Source organism: Apium graveolens, chromosome 1 (assembly GCF_009905375.1).
Source record: "Apium graveolens cultivar Ventura chromosome 1, ASM990537v1, whole genome shotgun sequence".
Taxonomy (NCBI): domain Eukaryota; kingdom Viridiplantae; phylum Streptophyta; class Magnoliopsida; order Apiales; family Apiaceae; genus Apium; species Apium graveolens.
The window spans coordinates 198,328,232-198,342,980 of NC_133647.1; the positions used below are offsets into that span (position 1 = coordinate 198,328,232).

At 30.3% G+C, this 14,749-nt stretch overlaps 1 protein-coding gene across 2 annotated transcripts; it reads left to right on the forward strand.

Annotated features, from left to right (window-relative positions):
* Positions 1-7,678: 7,678 nt before the first annotated feature.
* Positions 7,679-12,888, forward strand: LOC141677761 (uncharacterized). 2 transcript variants are annotated; one of them, XM_074483828.1, is made up of 3 exons: positions 7,679-7,801; positions 9,640-10,420; positions 11,245-12,888. In XM_074483828.1, the coding sequence occupies exons 2-3, from the start codon at positions 9,704-9,706 to the stop codon at positions 12,751-12,753; spliced, it is 2,226 nt and encodes a 741-aa protein (XP_074339929.1). In that variant the 5' UTR covers positions 7,679-7,801; positions 9,640-9,703; the 3' UTR covers positions 12,754-12,888. The 2 variants fall into 2 exon arrangements, with proteins under 2 accessions (XP_074339929.1, XP_074339921.1); XM_074483820.1 differs by having other exon boundaries at positions 7,729-7,801; positions 9,704-10,420.
* The last annotated feature ends 1,861 nt before the right edge of the window (positions 12,889-14,749 follow it).

Here is a 14,749-nt window from a genome sequence, read left to right on the forward strand (position 1 = left end):
GAATGCTAGAAGAGAGAGGCTGGGAATGAGTTCTTTGAATAGCTCAGTTGCTGTTTATATAGCCAACTTACTACTGAGCATGCAAAAATCCCATATTTCCCATGCAAATATTGTAGATATCAAAGCAACTAAGCTGCAGAGCTATAATTACTGTTCCTTGGCACATAGAGCACCAGTCTAACCTCTGTTTTAAGCTGCCCAATCCTAACGTCCTGGTAAAACCAAAAGTAATACTACTGTTATACATATAAAATATCATACTTTTTTCCATAATCCCCAAAAGTTGATTTAAAACCATCCGTGGATTAATTTCACCCTCTCTCCCCTCCTTAGCAAAATCATCTGCTACATTATTCCAATAACGTTTAATGTAATTAATTTTAATCCAAGGGAATGATTTAATCAAAAATACCAACTCTTTCTCTCTCTGATCAACTTCAACATTTCCCGCCTTTAATAAATCTATCTTTTCTGACAATAAATTTAAATCTATATAGATTGTTGATCGAGAAAATTTAAATTTATCTCCCAAGATCCTCCAGACATGCATGCAGGCTGCGAACTCAGCATCAAAAGTATTAGAAACTATAACTGGTCCAGAGAAAACATATATTATGGCTAGAGATATAGATACAATCATGCCTCAAATACCAGCTTTACCACTTTGAGCATTCTAAGATCCATCTGCAAATGCTATAATCTCTTGATCCTTGAAGAGATTAAAGAAGAAAATGGATTTACTATGAGATAAACAATTATGCATGGCTTGTACAAGATCAATAAACCATAACCCTGCATCTTCAAACGAAAATAACAAAAATGTTATCTCATGGAATTGCTATCTTCAAACTCTGATATAACTTTCCTAAATGGAATTGCTATCTCATGTCAGATACTGGTAGTACTATAGTTCCAAAAATGCTGTTTGGTAGACCGTTCAAGTCCTGACCATGATTTTATGGGCCTTATAATTCGGTAGAAGAAATCAACAAGCTCCAAGGTCTTAGCATCAATCATCAGAATAGAAAATTCAAGAATCTCAAAATTTTACTGTAAATGAAGCACAAGAAAATAGTCAAAATATTAAGGCTGCACATTCTTCAGATCAAAACACTTTGTATCGAGCTCCAGAAAACTGTGTCTGTGTGGACGTCTTTATTCATCATAGTGCAGCAACCCTGAGCAAAATACCAACACAGAGGCTTCCTAGGTGTAGTTGCCTTAAAAACATCAAAAGAGTTCCCCTAACTTTGAATCTTCATGAAAGTTGTATTCTGTAATTGAAGTTGTTATGGAGATCTTCAAAGTGTATAGAGATGTCTGTATCGCGATGTAGAATGACTTGTCGATATCTTCACTTCTCTATATGTGTAAGTGACTTGTCGATATGTCCACTTCTCTACATGTGTAAATAACTTGTCGATATTTCCACTTCTCTACATGCATTTTGACTTGTAGACATCTCCATATCTCTACATGCATTTTGACTTCTCAATAGGTAATATGACTTTTATATAAGTGGGATGACTTCTCTATGAGATAAATGACTTCTCTACAAGTCAAATTGACTTCTTGATATACCTCTCGATATTCCTTGATCAGTGACTTCTTAACATTTGACTTGGAACATTTTTCAATCTACAACATCATTCTTCACCAAGCTGTTTATCTTCATTAAGAGGCATGATCATGTTTGATCTTCTTCTAGTGATTTATTCCTAACTTGTTGGTTGTTTACTGAAAAATACTCCGGTTTAGTCTTCTTCAGCATTTTTACAGACTCAAGAAATACCATTACATATTACATTAAAATTACAAGTCAACTAAATATTGGGACTGTCAATACGACTCAGTCTTATCATATTAAAACATTGTTATATTAAGGCATGTCTTGCACAACACCTTATATTATCCTAAATATATTATCATCATTCTTAATATTCTCCTAAAGTTTGTACAACATCTTCCCTTAAGATTTTTGAAATCAATTTACCATCATAATATTATACTAAAACTTTTTTTTATCGTAGGTAACCCACAGCCGCTACCCTTCGGGTGCGCTGGGTAAACCCTACCGGCTCATGCAATACCCCTACGAGCTCACTCAATAACGTACAAACCACTGTGGGATTCGAACCTATGACCAAGTGGATAGTTATCCCCTCTTTAACCAACTGAGCCAACCCTTGCGGGCCTACAACTTTTACTTTATCTTTAAATCAACTTATCATCAAGATATTCTCATAAATTTCATTTTTAATATCACTAGTTGATAACTCGTGCCAAGCACGAGCCGAGTTAATTTATTTAAATAATTTTTAAAAATCATAACAGTATGGGTGTTATGTCAAAATTTTTAATTTTTACTCAGAAAACCCAATTTAAATTATCTAGTGGTCAGAACGATTGCCCAAAATATCCACTAAACACGAACTTGGGTAATACATCTTCTATATATCTAGGCATAAACATTTCGAACATGCATGTTTTTATAATTTTCTTTTAATATATGATACACATGTTGACCAAACTCAAAACTTTTATTGCAATTGTCACGCATAAGAAACATGTGTATAGTTCAAATAAAATATTAGTATGCATAAGTTGATCGGTATTTTAACCACTATTCCATGCTAATATGTATTTTCGGGCATCCAGTTCTAAAAGTGGGGTAGTCCGTGCATTTTCTTATTATACATCACCATTATAATCTAAATATATTATTTATTACGATATAATTGATTATTAAAAAAATTACAATTACAAATATAATTCTAATAATCAGATTAATTTATTAAAAAATAATTTAGAATTATACAAATTATATGAATCTAGATTTGAAATAAAGCTAAGGAGAAATCAGAATTAAATGTATTGTTAATTTTTTTTATTTACAATTAATTTAAGAAAAGTAAAAAATTGTAATATACATGTGATAAATACATTTTTTGCATTAGAATTATAATAAAAAATATTATAATAATATAATTTCAGTAATTTTATTAATTCATAAAATAATACTATAGAGTTTTATAGAGTCATATCGGAAGTAGGCTTATCGAGCTAAAATAAAAATAGGGATTATTACAATACGATTTTAACAATTTAGTTATATTTTATTAAATTTAAAATAATATAGGGTTGTATCAGAAATAGGATGATTGGAGTGAAACCAAAATATGAGTTAAACAAAAATAAGGTGATATAAAATTTGGGACCGTTTAAAAAAGGAGTTTCTCTTATAGGTACGATATTTGTGTTATGATTATAATAAAAAATTATAATTATTATACGATTTCAAAAAAGTTATTATTTCATTAAAATATACTATTGAGTCATATGAGAAATATGATTACTGAGTTGAAATCAATATAAGAAATGATACATATAATATTATAAGTCATATAGAAGTAGTAGAAGAATAAAAATTATACATTTAGAGTTATAATAAAATTTAAAAAGGGTGAAATAAAAAATTGATGAAATAAAAAAAAATTGAAACCAAAGTACCACTTAAAAAAGTGTTTCACTTATTAATAAAGCTTATTAATTATAATAAAAAAAGATTATAATTATAATACGATTTCAAAAATTTTGTTATTTCACTAAAATATACTATCAGTTCATATGAGAAATAGGATTACTGAGTTGAAATCAATATAAAAATTGCAATTAAAAAATGCATAAAATAATACATATAATATTACAAGCAATATAGAAATTAAAGAAGAATAACCTAATGATACTTAGAAATCAAGAAGTATAATAAAATAAAATTCTACTAATTATACTAAATCAAACGGCTAAAAATAATATATTTTCAAATATGAGTCTGCTACAATATCTATATTTTTTTATATGGAATTAGGATGATTTGGGTTTTGTTTAAAAATCAAGTAGTAAAATTACAATAGAATTCTAATAATTATATGAAAAATGCATATGATTCAAAAAGGCTAAAAAAATATAAACGGGATTAGGAATAAAGACATGTAGAAGTAAAATATATACATACATGAATAAAGGGTGTAATCAAAAGTTTTAGTAGAATTAAAAGACATACAAATGTAAAATTTATAAGATATACATGAGTGAATAAGTGAAACCAAAAGTTGGTGGTGCCAAAAATTGGTGAAACCAAAATTAATACTTGTGTACCACTTACAAAGGGAATTAAAAGATATACAAATGTAAAATTTATAAGATATACATGAATGAATAAGTGAAACCAAAAGTTGGTGGTACCAATAATTGGTAAAACCAAAAGTAATACTTGTGTACCACTTAAAAAGGGGTTCGATTATTAATATAGGTTATTAATGTGTACAACTTAAAAAGGGAATTAAAAGATATACAAATGTAAAATTTATAAGATATACATGAATAAGTGAAACCAAAAGTTGGTGGTAACAAAAATTGGTAAAATCAAAATTAATACTTATGTATCACTTAAAAAGAGATTTCGCTTATTAATAAAGGTTATTAATTTCTCATTTTTCTCCTAAAATCAACTTATTATATTAAATTTTCCTCAAAATTTTCTTTTAATTTTTAGCCTATGAAATATTACAAAGACGGGTATTTATAATTATTTATCATCATTTATAATATTCTCCTAAAATTTATACATCTCAATTAAAATTTTTGAAATCAACTCATCATCGTAATATTCTCCTAAAACTTTTACTTTCTCTTTAAATCAACTTAATATTCTCCTAATTGGTCTAAAATAATTCAAAATTTCCCGATTGATTAACTGCATATCTCGTTAAACTCACGTTTTATATGATAAGTAAAGGAAGGATATGTATGGAAATAGGATATTTATAATCTGATTGGTTTATTTTTCAGGTATGACCTCCCATTGATTAAAATTGAATAGAAAATAAAATTTTCTGATTAGTTAACTGCATATCTAGTAAGACCCAGAGGAGGAATACATATGGAAATAATATATTTGTAATCTGATTGGTCTATTTTTAAAATATGTCTCCCATTAGTTAAAATTGAATGGAAAATATGTGATTGGTTAACCTAATACTATGGTTAACTAAGGTATTATAAAAAGTATTATTTTTTACGATTAGTTTTCTTGATAATAAAAAATAAACTAAACTAAACATACCCAGTATATCCCGCTTAGCGCAGGGTCTGGGGACGGTAATATGTACGCAACCTTACCCTCGTTTCAACGAATGAAGAGATTATTTTCCGAAATACCCTCAGCTTGCGTGTGCGTGTAAAGTTACGATAAAATGTAAAAAGAATAATAAAATACAACACATGGTTTGTGGGTGCATGTTAAAATACATAAAAAAGTGAAAAGAATAATAAAAAGTGAAAAGAACAATGCAACGTATACACAAAAATTAATATCAACTCTAGACAAACAAAAAAAAAGATTGGAAATAAATCTTAACCTATAATATTATTCACATGGGACCTAATTATTTATTGCTTGTTGCTTGGATCATCCACGAGTTGTAGACTTCGGATTTGATTTCGTGAATCGGAGTATAGATTTTAATTAATTGAAAGAGTTTGATTGCAAAAATAGGTTACCAACACTTTTGATAATTGAACGAACAAATAATTTTGGCCTTTTAACACCGGATGAAAACTTTAAAATGTCAAAATTAATCGTTATATATTATATAGCCCTAGACCTGGCAATGCCCCGTGTCGTATACAAACATTTCGTGTACATTCGTGTTTTCGTGTACCAAACCTTAAACCCAAACCCAACTCGGATTTGCATTCGTGTACCAACTTGGTGACACTAACCCGAAACTAATATTTTCATGCTTACCCACTTTAGTACACTAAAGTACACAGATTTATATACGAAAAATATTAATTGTTAAAAAATGTAATAGATAATTAAATGATTAAATACTCACTCACGTAGTAAAAGAACAATAAAATATATTTTAGTATTTACAATTATATATATGTTATTTTGAATAGTTAAATTCACATTTAGTATTTAGTATATACTAGTAGATAACCTGTGCGAAGCACGTGCCGAGATCAAAATATCAATATTTAATATATTAAATTTCTTATTATTAGCTGAATTTGTATAAATTTACAATTGGCGCTAAATTAGCATTCTGGAGGTATGAACCTAGATATTACAATGTATATACGATTTTGTTTATATAAAAACAATATAAATATGTGGTATATAAGAATCAAAAAACGGGTAAAATATTACATATAGAATTATAAGTCATATATGAATAAAAAAGAATAAAAATGGTATATTTAGAGCTATAGCAAGATTTAAAATTGGAGGAAACCAAAAGTTCGTAAAACCGAAAAGAGGTGAATCCAAAGTATCCCTTAAAAGATGATTTCCTTATTAATTAATAATAACACTGTTAAAAGGATTCCATTTTATTATTTTAATAAAAAATAAAAAAGAATTCTACGAAAAATAGAAATATCGTAATTATAATATGATTTCAATCTATATTTTGTTAAAAAATAACATGGAACTCTACATGAAAGAGAACTATAGGGGTGAAACCAAAATAAGGCGTAATCGTACTAAGATGAAACCAAGTACACTATCAAAAAATAATTTGGAGTTCTACGAAAATAGAATTGTAATCATATTACGGTTTAAACAATTTTATTATTTTCTAGTGGTGAAACCAAAATACAATTTTTTATAATATTCATACCATTTTATTAAAATGGAATTCTACCTACAAATTAAAAAATTCTAAATTAAAAAATTTCAATTTAAACACTGGTCTATTTACTTGGTCGTGGTTTATATTTCTCGGAACCTATTTAGTTGAGCCAATTTATGAACTTAATTATTTTAAAATATAATTAAAAATAGGATTTAAACCTATAAAAATAATAATAAAAATTATGGCTTATAAAAAATTCAAAAATGAGTAAAAATAATACATATACAATTATAAGTCGTATAGAAATAAAAATGGATAAAAATAATACACTTGGAGTTATAAAAGGTGAAACCAAAAGGTGGTGTAACTAAAAAATAATTGAATATGTTTCGTTTATTAATAAAGAATAACGGGTAAAAACAATATATATATTGTAGAATTATAAGTCATATGGAAACAAAAAGGATAAAAATATTACACCTAGAGTTACACCATGAATCATAAAAACAAAAAAACAAAAGGTGATAGAACCAAAAAATAAGTGAAAACAAAGTATCACTTAAAAAAAATTAATTAACTAAGAAAAACGGGTAAATATAATATATATATATATATAGAATTATAAGTAATATAGGAATAAAAAGGATAATTATAATACAATTAGAGTTAGACTTATAACATAAATCATGAAAAGTGAAATAAAAAGGTGTTGGTACCAAAAAATAAGTGAAATCAAGTACAATCTCAAAGGAGGTTTCGCTTATTAATAAAGGTTAGGTTATTAATATGTATATTATATATTTTTAGAAATTTAATTATTTATTTATTCCGTGTACTTTTCTCTAGGTCATGTACTTATATTGGAAACCAAACCCAACACTAATTATATACATACTAATTATATTCATATTTTTTCGTGTTTGTGTTTTGTTCGTGTACCAAAAATTTCTAATTCAAACACGGATAATATTTAGTACCGTGTTCACGTTATCTATGTAACACACCTGTAAATTACTTCACATGTTTTAAACCGTATATTTACAACATTGTGTATAGTGTATACATATTCTTATGCAATACTCTTCAATATTTCATCTCTCCCTCTCTCTCTCTCTCTCTCGTATTCCCTGAACTCCACCATGGTGTTGACAGACAAGGTACAATTCTAACCCAGTCTCTACATACTTAGCTCATGTATGTATTTATGTTACAACTTACAAGTAATAGATGTATTTTAGTTAGTTTCCATGTTCATGTTATGATTTTCTTGCATCTGCAACTTCTGAGTTCTGACCCACTTTACTTCTGTCTCATGTTGTTTATCTCAACTGAGTTTACTATTATTTTCCTATTTTTTTATGTCTTTCTGATATATTTGTATTGTATGTAATACATAACATGTACAATTTTATGTACACAGTGTTTTTCTTGTATAACACAATTTTATGTTCGTTGCTTTGAGGTGTTTAATTGAAGGAGATCGCATTGGACTTTAATTAGTGAATTTAAGATAATGATTTAATGTACATGGACGGTTTTTTATTGTTAATTAATTACATACGCATACCAGAAAACGAACTTTTGACCTCACGAGGGACAAGAGCTCAACCACTGCACCATCATTCGTTGGCAATGGACGATTTGTTTTTGTTGAGCTGTTCATGTGATTTTTGGCATTGATTTGATTTAGTTTGGCTGTCTCTTTTTTTTAAAAAAAATTAGAGTGTGATTTAATGTTGATTGTTTGATTATGATTCTGGATTTTGAGTTGGTTTCCATGTTCAATAATGGATCTGGGTGAAAATTATAGTCCTACTCTTTTCCAGTGATGATGTAGCATGAGCCATGTATAATTAATAATAAAAAATCATGACTCGTTGCATTCAATGTAGCAATTGGATTTATCATTGTGCTTAACGTAATGTATATTTTAAAAAGCAAGGAATGCTGACTTGAGTCAAGATGTTGATTAGGGACCAAATTGATATATTAGCTGCAACTAATCGTATTTTTGATGTTTAAATCCAGTTAAGAAATTTGTGAAAGGATGTACACTATGCTGTTCTGGTAAATAAAATTCGAACATTTTCTTTCTTTGTATGCTTTTCATGTTATCTTTACTTTTACATAATACTATATGTTAGTGTTATATACTCCGAATGAGAACCAATTTGGGAACCAATAAGTTTTGTATCATAATCTATGTTTGGTTTGTAATAAAAAAATTATTCATTAATATTTTGCAACTAAAGTGGTTCTTCGTAGAGCCCAAATATATTTTTAGTTATCATAAATTATTATTATTATTATGTTAATAAAATTACAACATACATGTGTATTTCTTTCCAATATAGTGGGCAAGTGTGTTTGGAAATGGTACTTGCTACTCTTTGGCAAAAATTATAATGCTCATGTGCACATGCTCCTTGATCCTCGTATTCTTGTAACCAAACTAAACAGAGGGTCATGTTAGACTAAAACATGTAAAATGGGCAACCCCCTGTTTTGGTTTAGTGTTAGTCTTGTTGGTGCTGCTCGAATGACAAATTAGTTTGTTCCTTTTAAGGGCATCTCTTAACCGGAGATTTGTCCACCTTTTATGTTTCAAACAGGGTGAGTTTGTGTGCTAAGATTGAAATAAAAACGACATTGTAGAACTTCTAGACTTATGTTGCTCAGCTTGTTATCTGGTGAAATTTACTGTAAGTGTTGGACGTGTGTTGTTCAAAATGTTAAAAGTGGCATGTAGAACCAACATTGCATTTCATGCTTATCTCTATGCCTAATTAACTCATTGATATATTGAGCGTTAATGTTGTCCTCCTTTTTTAAAGAGATGATGTCTTGTTTATTTTAACTGCATAGGTATTTAAATTTGGACTCATTTGGTAAGAAGTAAAATCTAGCTACTGTATCTTTGGTCCTATAGGTGTTAACTTTTGCTTAGTATAAAGGCAGTGCTTACTATTGAATTTATCGTACTGTATCATCTTAGGTTTTCTACTAGATACTGTATTTCGCTTCTGCATAATTTGACAACAGTCAGCAATATACATCAGATGGTGTCACCTGAAGTGAATCAGAATGGGGATAATATTGACAATATATCTACTCAGCAGTTGCTTCCTATAGATTCTTCTTTTGCATGTGGTGTCTTTGGGGAATCAAAATTGCTTCCTCGTTTTGGTGATGAATACCAGGCTCAAATTCCAGCTCTTATCACTGGACCGGAGTATGATAGCTATTTGAAGACGCTAGTTGATGCTGAAAAAAAAGATCACATTGCCTTTGATTTTTGGCTGGGATTGTCGGTACCAGTCACGTGGACCAATTATGTCAACAAGGCAAACGAGAATTTTAAAGATACAAAGCAAGGCTTTTCTATTCAATCAACTACTGCACCTTCGATATTTGCAAGTGTCAAAAAGACTATCGATTTATACCAGGGGTCTTCTTATTCTTTGGTTCCTGAGGTTTGTGGTGATTCGTGGAATGACATTGAAAAGACAAGCTTTCTCCTAGGAGTTTATATCTTAAAGAAGAAGTTTGTGCATTTGAAAAGATTTATTGGAAGTAAAAAGATGGGCGATGTATTGTTATTCTACTACTCAAAGTTTTATAGGTCCGGTGAGTACAATAGATGGTCAACATGCCGCAAAGGAAGAAGAAGAAAGTGTGTATCTGGCAAATTGTTAATTAGTGGTTTGAGGCAACAGGAACTATTATCTCGTCTGCTTTCCCGGGTGTCCGAGGAATGCCAAAAAGCACTAGTAGAGGTAATGCATCAACTACTTTCTCTGTGTTCTACTTCTTATTAGAAATTGTCAGTTTTTAGGAATTTAAATACCCACACAAATTTATATCCTGTCAACTGAAGGACATATTATGCAAAATTCTGCAGCTCACAAAATCTTCTTTTGGACTAGGCACAGCAATGGACACCCTTAAATATTATTTACATAACTTAGGTTTTTTGTTGCTGTTGTTTCTAGGTCAGATATTTTCTTTAAAATTTTCACGCAAAAGCTTTTGTTACACTTATTGTATGTAATTACTGCAGTGCACTCGTAGATTAATAGGCATTTCCCAGATACTTATTTATGTATAATCTGTAACTTGAAATTTTTACCAAACTGCTTCATCTAGTTAAAAAACATTCTGATGGTTTTGTTGTAAATCATCATAGAATTTTTTGTTGCCCAAGTAGAATCAAATATGTTGTAATTAACACGTGCCGGAGTTTGTGCACGGGCTACAGATATCTTGGGATAATTTTTAGTTGTCAGAGTAGCTATATAAACAAGACCAATCTATATCCACCCAAAGCAATTCAATATATTGGTAGTCAACTTCAACATGGGTACTTTATAAGCTCAAGTGAAGAAAACGTGTAACCTGTGGCAGTAAAACTGGACCACTGCTTACTTCCTCCAAAAGATGTTTCAGCTTCTTCTTTTAATTGGTGGATTGTATGTGCGAGTGTATTTTATGTCGAGTTAAAGATTGTCACTGCTTGAAAATTTTAGGTGAATTTCTTTTTTATTTCTGTCACGGAAAAATAAAATTTTCTATTTGTTGTGCCTGTTTGCTCAATTGGCAGGTCACTAAATCATATGCGAAGAAGGATATCTCACTGATCGAGTATGTGTTCTCTATAAAGTCTATGGTTGGGCTAGAAACTTTTGTTGATGCAGTTGGCATTGGGAAAGGCAAGGAAGATCTCACAAGCATGGACATTGGGCTTTTGCGGATACCAATTGGGAAAGCATGTTCCGATCTCACATGTACTGAGATTGTCAATTTTCTAACTGGAGGTTATCGCTTAAGCAAAGCTCAGTCTAGAGATTTTTTCTGGGAAGCTGTATGGCCACTTCTGTTGGCAAGAGGATGGCGATCGGAACAGCCAAAGAACCAAACTTATGTTTCAGGTGCAAAGGATTCCCTGGTCTTTCTTACCCCAGGTGTTGAGAAGTTCTCAAGAAAATTAGTGAAAGGAAACCAATTTTTTGACTCCGTTACAGATGTTCTGGACAAAGTTAGTTCTGAGCCAGAGCTTCTCGATCTTCACACTGAAAATAATAAAGGAAAGAAGAAAGAAGAGGATGTGGGGATTGAGGAGATCAAGGAACCACAAAATTTGCATAAGAAACGTCAATGTTGTTTGCAGCCTCGGACTTCAATTTGTGATATGGATGACATTAGATTTACCATTGTTGATACAAGCCTTGAAAATGGGAATTTTTCTAAATTCAGAGCGCCGAGAACTCTGCCTAAGGATAATTCAAATATGAAAATTGTTCCAGAAGATGGTGATCAGGGTACTTCCAATGCCCCAACTAATATATCAGATTGTGCTCATAACATGTTATTGGCTCAGGAGACAAATTCCATCTCTCGTGATAAGATTACCTCGGATACAGGAAAGATTTTTGACAGCAGGTCCGACCAACTGGTTCAGATAAATGATCCAGATTCCATGAATCCAGCAGGAAAATCCACGAAGCAGAAAAAAAATTATGGGGACCAGCAGGCAAGGAAGTCTGTAGATATTCACCCGAGGCAAAAGCTGAAGCGAAGTAATCTTGATACTTCAACTTCAGCAGTCACGAAAAGGTATAGGACTATAGCTGCTTGTAGCGAGGAGATAGGTTCCAGCAAGACCACTATTCCATTAGTTCAGTTATTTGGAAACCATAGCCATGCTAGCTACTCAAACATTCATGATCCAGTCAACAAATCTTCTCCTCAAGTAGGTTTATCGAAAGATAGGTTGGCATCGACCAGTTCACGAAAAGGAAGCCCCTGTTGGAGCACCGGAGGTTCTCAAGATGATAATTTTTGTGATCAAGAAAGTACTCAATCCAGCATGTTTACTATACCGAACTCACCTCAACAGCCAGCAGACTTCCCAAACATGCAAGATGATATCAACAGTACAAGACAGGATGACTTCTGTGCACCAAAAACCTCTGCAGACATTAGTGCTCCTAAGCAGCCTGCAAACATAAACTCTCGAAGACAGAGTACTAGGAACAGACCACCAACTGCAAGAGCACTTGAAGCTATAGTAAACGGAGATTTGACAGCATGGAGGAGGGGGAAGTACTGATGTGCCCACAAAACAATAAGATCATTTACTATGTACTATAAAATATTTTTGTAATATTTTGCTAGGAAAACAGGTTTTGTAGTAATGTCTTTTAAATATAATTATCTATTTGATGAACTTTAAGGACATTTTTAAGCAACTTACTATTCAAATTAAGTTTTGTGCAAGGAGAAATGTTGATTTTGTTATATATTTTAATAGGATAATTAAACAAATATTAAATTTTCGCAACAATCAGAAGATGTTGGCAATTAAAAGATGTAAATATTTATAAATTTTGAAAAATTAGAATTGAACTATGACCTTTTTTTTTGACATCGAACTATGACCTTATTGGAGCAACTTTCAATGAGGTATATTAAATGCATCATGGCAATACTAAACGCTTATAGTGGCCTTCTAAAATATTTTTATTTTTTATCTGATCTTTTTAGAGGCCTTTCTTATATGACCTTGATCATTCTGAAATTATAAATTATAAATAAATAAAATGAATCATTAATAAAGCTTTCTCTCGTTTAACATTTTTACTCAAATGAGTCGCTTTCTCATTATTCACAAATCTAATATCATAAAATTATATTATTTGTTAGTCGATAATGAATATAATTTTTTTCCTATTTAATAATATAAAAATATGAGAAAATTACATAAATAGATTGAGACGATATCTATAGGCGTCACGTCACAGCCCTTGTCTTCTATTTTACATATTTATAAATACTTATCTCTGGAATATTTTATTGACTAAAAATCAAAAGAAAATTTTAGGAAAATATAATATAGTAACTTATTTGAGGAGAAAGAGAAGAATTTGAAATAAAAAAAAATTAGGAGGATATCCGATGTTAAGTTTTTTTTCCCCAAATTTAAAGCAGATTTATTAATAAAATGAAAGAGATGCAATCGAGATAAATTCTCAACTATCATCCAACCAAGTTGAAAAACAAATAAACGAGCTAAATAATTAGGCGCTTTGTTTCCGGATTGCTTAACTAACTGAATACAAATATTCTGAAAATTAAAAAAAAAAGATAATGATTTTCTCAGCAATCCATCTTGTTTTTCCCCGGTAAACAATAGTTTCACAATTGACATTCACATTAATTCCATGAATAGTGTAATGTTTGGAGGACTCAGTGGGCCTCATATTATGAACAAATTATTTTGTGAGAGGTGAGCACATGCGATTTTCACCACCGTTCTAAACGAACTCCAGCTATCTACATGTCGGACATCAAATATAAACATGTCGAAAGTGTTTTTGATGCGAGATATTCAGATCTCCCAAACACCGTAAAAATTATTTTCAACACAATCACCACATCGCACAAAACGAGACACATCGTATAAAAAGAGACAATCAAACACACAAATAACTCGAACCAACTGAAACAAAAAAAACAAATTCAAATATCTCGAAATAACACCAAATTAAAATATGTTGTTATACTAGAGATTTTGAATCCAAAAACTGATTTTTATTATAAAATAAGTTGATTTCAAAATTTTAATGGAAGATGTTGTAGAGATCTTAGGAGAATATCATGAATGATGATAAATAAATAAATAAATAAATAAATAGGGGTTACTCCAATAGAAACCAATTTTAGAATAGAGTTCGCTATAATTCAAACGCGAAAATACACGCAAACGTACGCGATCACGAGTAGTATAAGATATAAGTCATGTTCGTTCCCACATAGACTCAGTTTAGGTTAACTTCAGATTATGCACTTATGCAACAATGTATGGTTATCGTTCAATGCTAAGACAAGCAACAATTTGAGTTTTGATTTAACTAAGAGATTATACTAAATAATATTAACTAAGAGAATTAAAATTGAATTACTTTAAATGAGAATAAACATGAGATTCTAACTTCATTAAATACTTCATTCAAAGTTATGTTCTTTAACAGTAGCATGTGATGGTGATGACAACTAATCAGATAACACGAAACTAGTATACGCTAACTTTCGTTATACGTATACCC

Excerpts from the sequence above, each read along its gene's own strand:
- LOC141677761 (XM_074483820.1), top strand. Across the intron at positions 10,421-11,244 it reads GCCAAAAAGCACTAGTAGAG|GTCACTAAATCATATGCGAA; the intron begins GTAATGCATCAA and ends CTCAATTGGCAG.